At 39.2% G+C, this 11,454-nt stretch overlaps 1 protein-coding gene across 9 annotated transcripts in view; it reads left to right on the forward strand.

The window, feature by feature from the left end:
* The window catches only part of ehmt1b (euchromatic histone-lysine N-methyltransferase 1b), a 31,474-nt gene continuing 20,020 nt past the window's right edge, over positions 1-11,454 (forward strand). For 2 of the 9 annotated variants that reach the window (XM_057359588.1, XM_057359589.1), the window contains exon 1: positions 10,207-10,480. In XM_057359588.1, the coding sequence (XP_057215571.1) occupies positions 10,433-10,480 (48 nt within the window). In that variant the 5' untranslated portion in view covers positions 10,207-10,432. Of the gene's footprint in view, positions 85-144; positions 423-4,342; positions 4,445-6,843; positions 6,914-7,018; positions 7,132-10,204; positions 10,481-10,532; positions 10,558-11,454 lie in introns of those variants that run through there. The other 7 variants (XM_057359594.1, XM_057359591.1, XM_057359595.1 and 4 more) reach the window with 7 other exon arrangements.

The raw sequence follows: 11,454 nt of genomic DNA on the forward strand, positions 1-11,454 counted from the left end.
CGGCTGCGAGAAAGCGAATCAGTGACGTACACCGAAGGGGGCGGCGTCTCGGGCTGAGGAGCCATGGCTTTATTGAAAACTGAGGTAAGACAGAGCTGGGATGCCACATTGTAACTTTGTTTATCGGCGTTATTACGAGGTTCGGTTAGCTTCACTTCACGGCTGATTGACAGACGGTGCGGGGCGTCTGGTGCAGTGGGTCAAAGCTTTGATCGGCTGCCCGCGGTGTCGTCTCGTTACGGGTTTTTCAAAGAGCCCGCCTGACGGACGGTCTGTTTCGGTGCGAAAACTCGGTGCTTTTGTGCGAGCGGGTGCGCGTGAAGCTTTGTGAAGGCACATAATGGGGCGGCCTCCCCCTGCAGTGGAGTCTGTCGTAGCCCTGGAACATGAATTAAAGTCGCCTATCCTTTGTACAAGGCATTGTTAGTGTTGTTATGCTGGTTCCCAGGCCCGGTACTATCCGGCTTCAGATGCTGCCGTGTAGTTGTTGTAAATACAGCAGCAGTGCAAGTCGTAATGTGTTAGTGCATCATTGTAAAATTCCTTCAGACGAACACACAACTTCAATTTCTTTGCACTTAAGATTTGTTCATGTAGTTTGCAGTGTTTTTAATGCAGGAAGCTACAGCTACGAGCTATTTGCTGCATGGCAGTTGTCAACATATGTGTTGTGTGATGAATATTAAGTTATTTGTGAATTTGTAAAGGGACTTTAGCCCCAGTTAATAATTGTGTGCCTTTTAAGATGCCATCGTGTTATGTCACCTTGTAAGTAAAGTTGTTGGCTTTCCTGCATTCAGAAATGTTTTGTTTTACATGCCATGACGTGCATATGGGGTGTAGTAGATATTATTGAACGCATTACAGTTTTAGTAGTAAAAGAGCTGACAACCATGTCTTGTTGTCTGGTGGTTTAAGCTTTTAATGACGCGTACTAAACAATAAACACTATAAAGAAATTAACGATATCTATGGCTTTCATTTAGTGGACCTGCACTTATTCACCGACAGGGGGAGCTCTATGAATGAGTTTCACTTAACAGTTGCCAGTGACCGTTTGGGGCTGGTATGAGCAAAAAACATAAAGGTGAATAAGACTAGGGCTGTGAATCCTGCTTTATGGTTGTGTATTTAGGTAAATATGAAGCTTGAAAACACGTGTTGCAAACAAATGAAGCTATGCCTTCAGATCATTAGAAGTATATAAAATAATTATATATTTATGTCTATCAATACATCATTTTAAGATCTCATTATGTAAGGCGTTTCCTCAGGGACATTGTTCTTAGTCTCAAGGCTGTTGGGCCCAGTTGTTGTTTCTAAATGTTTTAGACATTTATTGTGTAATCTAGTAAATACCTTCTGATCGCCCATATGGTTTGCATGAACTCCTGGTACTAAAAACCGAAGGGATTTTATGACATGTTGACTCTAGTTTTGAAAACAAAACTTCACAGCTTAAAAGCTTGGATGGCCGGCTTCGACTAAAGCCTTATGAGATGTTACTTCCTTGTTTGTTAGGAATGATTTTCATTTGTATCTTATGATTCTTTCACTGTTCTTGGTTCCTTTTTGGCTTAAATAGGTCCTCAAAGTTGTAATCATGTGATTTAAAATGTGCTCAGTTACAATGGTTAATATTGCTTGCTTAAAAAAACCTTCTGAAGAGTCTTGCAGAAATATTACTTGATTTAAAAAATATATATTTTGATATTAAATGCTGTGTGTGAAAATTTGTGTCTTCAGTCATTTAGACTTGCACCAATGCAGTTGAAAAGCCAAATTTAAGAACATAAAAAATCCGTTGAAGGCCATAGTATAACTCAATTGATGATCGGCGTTGTTGACTATTAGTAATATTCAACTGTATTCTGTCTATCTGATATTATGATATTCTGTTATGATGTTCTAGCTGTATTCTGTCTATCTGTATTTACATACTTTTTTAGAATTGTGTAGGATGTCCATATTAGACACAAAGTAGAAAAAAATAGTTACGTGACGCCAGTGTTTTATTGCTTTTTTCTAATTGGCATCAATCATATGGTAACTGAGAGTAAATACTGTGAAAGTCATCAATCAATTTTTGCTATTATTATATTTGTATTGTCACATAAAACATGAATATTGGCCACCCTCTTTCAGCGTTGTATAAATGTGAATAAATGTTAAATACAAGTTGCAGAGAAAGCAAATCTTTCATCTTATAAAACGGTGCATGCTGCAAACATTTTAGCATGAATGTTTTGAAAGAGGAAATGATGTCATTTGCTTCAAAGTATTGCTAAGTAGTTAGGAAATGTATTTTACACCTCAGTAGTAGAAGCAGGGTAATGGAGATTTGTGTAAATTGTATTGTCAGCAATTGAGATTAAGGAGCATTATTATATTCATCATGAGTACAAATACCAATGGGTTATTATGATCTGAATGTTAATGACGTTGAATAAATCCTTCTGTCTGATAACTGTTTTGTGAAGAAAGACTGCTCACATTATAGGTGCTGGCAGTATGGACAGAGCTGATATGGTAAAGTTAGTTGATCCTCTGTTTATTTATGTTGCATCTTATGTAAACCAACAAAGGAGATGGTGTAGGGTGAGGGCATAGAGGAAGCCAAGGCCAAGATCAAGTACTTGCCCATGAAACCCTTGCGATTACCTTGCTTGGAGGTTAGATAAAGATTGGTAACGTTTTGTACCTTCTAATGAACAGGGAAAGACACAAGCTCTTTCCAAATTAACCTATAGATAAAATGGGGAAATTTTCAGTGAAGGTCTTAGCTTTTTGGCTTTAATGGGATCTGTCTATAATTTACCAATTGTTCTCAGAAATAATAACTTCTTTGAAACTATGGCTAAAAGAACGTTATTTCCGAAAAAGGCAAACGTTATTCCTGCAGATTACTAGAAGTCATCTGACAGTTTTGTGGTTCGTTCGAGACTGCTTTTATTTGAAAACATTGACTGCAGAAAACTAGGTAACCATTAGTTCTATTTTTTCCCCTGAATATCAAGTACCAAGCCTACTTTACACTAGTTAAAGATTCTTTAACCTTCAAACTTTTCTGGTAGGCTATATTTTTTATTTAATAAACCAATTATAGATGTTCTTCCAGAGCAACCCAGAAAAGTGTTCTTAATAGCCACATTTCTAACAGGTCTCAAGACAGAAAGCATTCAGACAGCAGTCTGATTCAAACAATATGCTTTTGTTCCTATAATTTACACATTCATAAATACTGTATCTACATACTGCACCTACTGTAAATCAACAATGTTTTGCTAATAGCAGTAAGTGAATGATCACAACAGAAAGACAGTACTGTACTGTATTTGAACTGTGAGAAGCGTGCAGCTGAAGAAGTTTAACCAGGAAATTATTTACTATTTATCGGCTATAATATATCGTCCTAAATTTTAAAATAAAAAGCGATCATTTGTCGGCCGATACCGATATGGCCGATAATTTATCGTGCATCCCTAGTCTCAACCCTATTTTGCCCTGTTAGAGAACAAAGGCTCAACTGGGTCCATATTCATAATGAATCATTTGGCCAGAAGAAATGTATAAAAAAAATTATTTGTTCCAATGGCGGTAATTTTTTAAAACTATAATTTCTTGAAGTGATGTGTTTTTTTATGTGTGTATCCTATTTTTTATTTGGATATTTTATATTCAATTTAATTGATCTTGTTTAATTTTGTGTTAGCGGTGTTATGTGTATCGTTTATGTCTATGTACCTATGCCACCAGTGTCAAAGATAATTTTCCGCTCTGGGACAAACAGAATGGACAATAAAGTTAATCTTAATCTTTACATATTTGGCACATTTTTAGCAAACCTGATTCACAAACCCTGTCGCCATTACATTTTAGAGCAGCTGTAAATTCATCACAAAAAACATTCAGACATCTGATCGTCTCTTTGCTGAGAGACAGTGATAAACCACCTACATGTTTCCCATTCTCAAAAGGGCAAATAATTCAGACATGATTTCACACGCGTTGTTTTTAAATAATTGACAATTTACTGAGGAATTCGTTTCATGGTGCTTTTTTATCGAACAGCAAAAGCAAATAATTGAAATTAAAAATGTAATGTGAAACCCCAGCATTAAAAACTCTTTTCACGCTTTAATTTTAATCAGAAAGCTATGACCATAGCTCAATAGATTAGGCAGACCAAAGAATCCATTGAATCAAGCTAGACCCCGTACCATAAAATGGCTGCAGTGTTGTTTTTTCAGCTCTTCCTTCTTCGTGAGGAACAGCAGTGCTCCATCTGAGCATGCTCAGTGTGGGCCATGTCAGAGCTTTATACAGAGAGCTGATCACATGACCTGTGCGCAGGGACGGTGCATGAGTGGGAAGCTAGCTAGTCGTTGTAGAATGTAAATTTGTTTCCTCCTCCCCCGTGAATGGAGACCACTGCTCAATGCAGGTACAGCCATGTTTACCCTCTGATCAGTGCAGGATTATATCCAACTTCATTTTTGCTTTTGTGGTCAAGCATTGCCAGACACATGGCCGGTCCTTCTGGACTGCTGTTTGAAAGAAATGGAGTGCTTTAGCTATTCGGAGAGACTCGCTGATTTTGGATCTGATGGAGATGATCTGATCCATCTGTTGTCTTATTGGTCAGATGATTAAGCCGTTTGCCAAATCAAATCACATTACAGGGTCTGAAAAGAAGTCTGGAGCTTCTAGGAAATGGCACGTTTGGTTTTGAGAGCGCTGATCCTGTGATCACCCTGAATCTGCCAGGCTGTGGTGTTTTCCTGGAAGGACTGTTTCCGAGTGCTGGGTGTAGCTATACCTCAGGAACTTATTTAGGGAGTGTCCTTCCAAACATTGACCGGCATAGCCACATGTTTCTGAAGAACACTAGGGGTAAACATCATCAAAGAATTTGGTTTATCAAGGTGCCATCCAGACAAACCTGTAACTGTCTTAGATGGAAAAGCCTCAATGTAGAGTTTCTCTCGAGTCTTAGACAGGGACGTATTAGTAGGTGCTTTAGTAGGCTTGTTTCATTGGTGTCCAATGTAAAAAAAAGTATCTCTTAGAGGCTAAGCAGAGCAGATTATTCAGGCAATGTTTGATGCTTTTTGCTGATAGTGAGGTATGACATTGGACGAGACTAAAAACACAGACCTCTTGTTGGAAACTGTTGGGTTTCTTGTGTTGCATTGGTGGGAAAACTGTCACTATTCTGCTTTTGTCGGCGTGTGTATGTCCACGTGGTTGTTTCTTTTGTGAGGTGTCCTCTTAAAATGAGGTGATTTAAAAAGCAAGCTTTAGATTGAGTGAAATTTCAGGCCATCCTGCGAGAGTTGTGAATAGCCACATCGAGTCTTCCTCCGTGCTGCTTTCTGTTTCTCAATTTCTGCTCTCTTTCTTCCATTCTCCCTCTTTGTTTCTATCTTTCCCTCCCTCATTATTGTACTCCGAGAAAGCAGAGGATGTCTCACCCATTTACAAACTGGAGCATATCAAACTACAGAGGCTAGTTTTTCTCTCGAGTGAAATGAATCTCAGTCGGTTAAAGAGGGATCTTGATATGCTAAACATGGTTTCTTGGAAATAAGTTTCTCTGATTCGCTGAAGCGTAATTTATGCTGTCGGTATGAGGGGACTACAGAATGGCGGTCTCGGATAGCTACACACTCAGGCTTTCGGGGGTGTTGATCCATGCTGTGTCAAAACTGCAGGTTTTTTGGCAGAATGACAATTTGTGAGACTTCCTGCATGACAAGGTCTTGGGCACCATTTGGCAAACCAGAAGAAATAAAGTTGCATTTATTAATTTATTATTTAATTAAGATTTGCCAATGTACATTGTTTTTCAAACATGATGTATTCTACATTATTTTCTGTATTATATTAGAAGTATGAATTTGTTCATCAATTTTTATACTGGTTTATATGGGAACACTAAAGTGGGTTAGAGAGCACAGGAGTGATTAGGCCTCCTGTCTTGTCTTTAGCTCTGTAGATATGAATGTGTGTTGTATAAAAAACAAATGTTAGTATTAGGGGAAATGGACAATACTTCCGACTTCCTGCTCGAGACATGTCCCCACCCAATCCATTTAAACAGATTAAATGACATTTTCATTGGAAAGAGCTACATGAAATAACTAATGTAATCACACAGTTTGTCTTTGACTACAAGATTACTTAACAGATGCCAGACGGTGCGTTTATAACCCACTCGATTGGCAGAATAAGTATTGCTGTTTCTCAAAAGCGTTTAGGGAACCAGTGTCATTCAACCGTTCTGAATGCGATGTGATTTTCATGCATCTTGCAGCATTTTACATCTTCAATGTGATGGGTTTTACCATGACTGGATAGAGGCAGATCTTATGTAATCCTGAATCTTTTTCTTTAGACTGCACTTGCCTGTGCCGTTAACACCAAACACCACTGATTCTTATAAATGTACCAAATTACGTGGTTTCTCACAAATTTCATCTGTCTATTTTTGGCACCAGTATAAAAGATTTGTTTGAGCAATTGCCACTGGTTTCTCAGGGCCTTTCATCTCTTGACAGTCGTGCCCTACTACTGTAAGTCGACATAAAGACCTCTTTTGAAAGACAAGAACAGACTGAGGACAGCACACTGTCTTTCTCCTGGTTCCTGCGGTAGTGCTCCACGTTTCTGTGGCTTCACCGTACCTTTCCCAGCAATGAAATGGCTTCCTGAATTCATTGGTGAGAAAAAAAACCTGAAATGTGAACTGACCGAGCATGCTCAGTGTGAGATTTAGCAAGCTCGACCAACAGAGGGAGCCTCTGGGTCACATGATCAACAAGCCGGTTGAATGCTTGCATGCGGGAGAAGAGGAAGGAGGAGCAGTTAGCTCGAAGCTCTTTCTCCATCGGAGGCCATCGTGTGAATGCAGGTATGACACAGATGGTGGAGCACCTTTGGTTCTTTGTGGTTCTGAGGATTCATCTGTCGAGATTTATCATTCTGATTCCTTTTGTCATTTCTGCGTTCATGTTAGGTCCATTGAGGACCACTTGTTCTGCTGACGTTCAGAGGAGTGGAAGGGTCTGAAATATGGCACACTGCCTTCATCTTAAGCTTTGAGACAGTTCTGCGATCCATCACTTTTAGGTGAAACAAGAGCATGCAGTGTCAAATCTTTGAAGAACAGTAGCAGTAGCTTTCCTTCTTTTAGAAAAGTCGCACTTGAAATCGTGAGGTACGGATATCAAAAGCGGCCATTTTTTGGTAACTTGCAGAGATGGTGAGATTTTGGGCTTGACATCGATTTACGCCGAAAAAGAATGGCATCTTCTCCGAATACTTCTTTGTTTATATATGATCACACTTGATTTTGAAAGGTCTTTTTTCTGCTCTTTGGATCTTATCATTTGTGATATTTGGTCTTCTTGTTTCTTCTTCATTGGTCAGGAGGAGGGGAATCTTAAAGGCCTTAAAACATGTTGGGATGTTTACCATGTGGCTTACTGCACGGTGTACTACCTAGTTCCTACACGTTTACATTTTTTTTGGCATTTTTTGCTTTGCAACTGTGGGATGCTATTCATCATAGTTTGTTCTGTTGTACCAATGTTGTTCTTAAACTTTGAAGGTCATTTGGGTATATGAATACAATTAGATTGCATTTTTCTGCACAGAATACATACTGTATACTGCAGACAAATAAAAGTGTAGTTTGCCAAACATTGCTGTAGTGTTTAGGAAGACAACAAGTTTGCAGGTCCGGGCCTGCTGCTGAGAGATCCTAGGCTGACAATGTGTGGAGACTTGATCACAGTAAAGATACAGTGAAGAAAGCCTAATTAGATTTTTTGTGAGGTTTGTAAGAATGGGCATTTAAAGCAGTATGAAGGGACAATTGGACAAGAAACAGGTTTTGTAACAAGACCGATTAGACAGTTTGGTGGTTAGTCTTTGCAGCTGCAAGAACTGCATCAACCACTAAAAGAATGTGGCTGTATTTTATGTCCTTACATTCTTTGTTTTGCTTTGTTTTGTTTTAAGCAAAAACTAGATTAAAACTATTAATAATATGCAGAATGGAATAGAATCATCGTGCTTTTATGTGGATTTACAAATTCTAATTTCATTTCATATACTGAAATCTTTGTTTATAAAATTCTTATTTTTGTGTACAAGAGAGGTTGCATTATTTGTTCATTTAGAGTATTTATTTTTTATCTTTTGCATGGCACTGTTCTTCGGCTTATATTTTGGTTTCTTTATTGATTGTCATTCTAGCATGAGTCACAAACAGCTGATCTGCATCACATCTGACTGCACACGTAATTGGATATTAATCTGCAATGAACTTGTGAATCCTTTATTATCTGTTATATCATGTCCTTTTTACGACCGATTGTTACCATTAGATGTTCGCAGAAGCTACACACACAGATTCATCTGTCATCAGAAAGGAGCCCCCGCACCCGGTTCGCCAGTTTGTTACGAGGTTTTGCTCTTTGGCAAATCGACTTCGGATGCACTTTGATCTCTGATATGACACAAACCCAGTCACTGAGATTATTAGAGTCGAGTCTCAGAAACGCTGCCGGGCTTCTGGTTAATTCTTAGCAGATATTAGAGAAGCTGATTCTATATATGTGCAATGGAAAAGCCTCTTTATTGCTGTAGAGTTGAAAGAAATGCTGTGTTTGCTCTTTCCATAGACAGTGAAATACATCATTAGTGTTAAAACCATATCTCAGCCAGCTTTTAAGAGTACAGTAAACTGCTTTAGTCTCCTGTATCGTAGCAGCTTTTTATTTGTGCGGCCAAACCATCGTCATATAGCGAGATCATTTGTTTATGTAAGAATGTGTATAAATATATCGGTTGATATGTATGTATAGCAAATAATAGAGCTTTAGTGGATATAAATCTAGATTCTTGAAATGAAGGTTAGAATGAGTGGATTGGTGCAGATTAATGTGACATCTATCACAAGTCTGCCCAAATACAGCCCCCCTTGGAAATAAAACTCTGTCTGGCTCATTGTGTCCGTAAACAGTCTGGTTACAACATGGTGGATTGAAGCACAGGCTCTTCCCTCCCGTTTCCTCTACGGAGCATGCTCCATCTGTGGCCTGTAGGGGGCCACGTTCTCTTTCAATGAGAGGAATGTGGGTCGCTTATATCTGAGATCCACGTTGACTGGTATGCTCGGAAGGCTTTTTGGTAGAGAAAAGGTCACCGGAAAAATCTGTTGAGGTCTTACTTTTGAGTTAGAGTTGTGTTTCGGTGACAAGGCTGTCTTCATGGTTCTGATACAAAATTGAGCCTAGACATATCTGTGACTTGCATAACGGGAGCAGGGTCATTAAAAATACAGTACAGCCAATTTTTTCATGTGAATCTGTAAATGCCAGATTTGAAAGCATTTGAGCTCCTCTTAAGGAAACGGCGGTAGATTGGGTTGTGACTCTTGGGTCAGGAATGTGCAAACATTTCCGTCTTCACCGTGTGTAACATGGGAGATGCGGTGCCAGATTTTTGAAATCAGAGATTTTTTTGGGATAGCTTTGGCTTTAAATTGATCTCTTCTTAATGTAGTTGGTGTAACTCCACTATTATATATTATTCATTACAGCATTATCTGACTTTTTACCGAATTAGACAATTCATTTGAATTGTTAAAGAAGATCGTTTTTTGTGAAGTTGCAAGAATTATAAGGCCATGTAAATCGCTTTCTTCTCTGAACTGGATGTCATATGGGCCTATATTTGATCACCCAAAATTTTTATTTCCGTCATCATAAACCTGTGACTTTCTTCTGCAGAAAACAAAAGAAAATATGTCAGTAACTGAACAATGGCGGTAGCTTAATTTGCCATGGTTTTACTACAAATTAAACCATGGTTATTATAGTTAAACTATGGTAACCACAAGTTAAGCATGGTTCTGCTACAGCAACAGTTAAATCATGGTATTTGTAGTAAAACTGTGGTTATTCAAATAGTAATAAATCCACCAAACAACATGATTACTACACCTTTACTACAATAAAACCATGGTTAATCTTCCTAAGTGTTTTGAACGATGTAAAATGAGCACCCACAGATGAAGGGTGCTGGGTAATCACCTTTGGGAATCGATGTGTTCCTAGATACAATTCAATTAATCTATCAGTGAGCAATGCAGAACCTCTTCATTGAAGATCAGTTGTAGATTAAGTTTGAGACCTGACTCGATAAACGGGTAAAATCTTTGAGGCGTCAGTAGGGCAGATCGAGTCAGGTATGACCAAGGAAATGGGGGACTCTTATTATGAAGTGGCTCCCCTGGTGGTGAGAGAGGGGAATAGAAAGGCAGACGACCTCCTTTGTTGCGAGAGGAGCTCAAACGTGTGGCAGACATTTTCTGGCTGTGCAGTCCGCGCCTCTGCCAATCAGAGAAGGTCTGGGGATCCAGATGGGTTGGGGAGGGGCCGAGCGTGCAGGAGAATGCTTGGATTTGCCTGTAATTGCTGCACCTTCTGACCTTACCTCTTCCTCTTGATCCTGACCGCAGAGGTTCACTCCTGTAGTTGTAGGCTGGTATGTGAGTGCAAGTGTTATCTGATATAACTGGATGCACCACTTCTGTTGTGTGGCTTGGAGACATCTGTCTATCCTTCCAGAGGAGCAAATCAACAAGTCTATCTCATCGCCTCTCATGTTTCGATGTTTGTTTCATATACTGGGTTTATTTTAACAAGTTGGTCCATTGGCAGACTCCTCGATCGAGGATCACCTGACTCTGTTGCAGGTTTCTCCTGGGTACTGATGGATGTTGTAGTAGGCTGAGGAGGATCTCAGAGGATTATTCATCCATCCAAGGCATCTTTCTCAGGCCAGAGTGAGCTTGATCTCCCGTCTGACTGAGTCCTGGAGGCGATTAGGCTCATTCATGTATTTTGCGGTTACTTGAGGTGGTCTTTGCGAACAAGAGCTGTTAGCATTCGAGGCTCTGAATTATTAGATATTCGGCGGGTGTGATGACAGCAGCAGAATTGCTTTCTAAATGAAGTTTTTAACACGGGGTGCCTGTGATTCTGTGTACGGATTCAGATGGGATTGTGATCTCCAATTTAATATTCCAAGTCTGTTGTCTTCATGGTGGTGCTGCTATTGATGGTCATTTTCTTAGTGTGTGTGTGTGTGTGTATTATAAAACCCATTGAAATAAACACAAGTAATGTTCAAGGAATTGAGGAAGGTGTGGATCATATCTGGTTTTGCTAATACAGCAGCTGTTCTGTGCAATTGATTATTGGATTTTTCCTTATTTTTTAGTTATCTCTCTCTTTCAATTCATACTGAATGTGCACCAGTCCATATAACAGGACACTTTGCTGTAGTTTTGGGTAAAATAAAATAAATAAGTATACAGGATGGTTTCGGTACAGAGGATGATCACAAATCTTCCTCTCAATTCATAATTTTGTCTTGTTC

This window comes from Triplophysa rosa, linkage group LG19, assembly GCF_024868665.1.
Source record: "Triplophysa rosa linkage group LG19, Trosa_1v2, whole genome shotgun sequence".
Classification (NCBI taxonomy): domain Eukaryota; kingdom Metazoa; phylum Chordata; class Actinopteri; order Cypriniformes; family Nemacheilidae; genus Triplophysa; species Triplophysa rosa.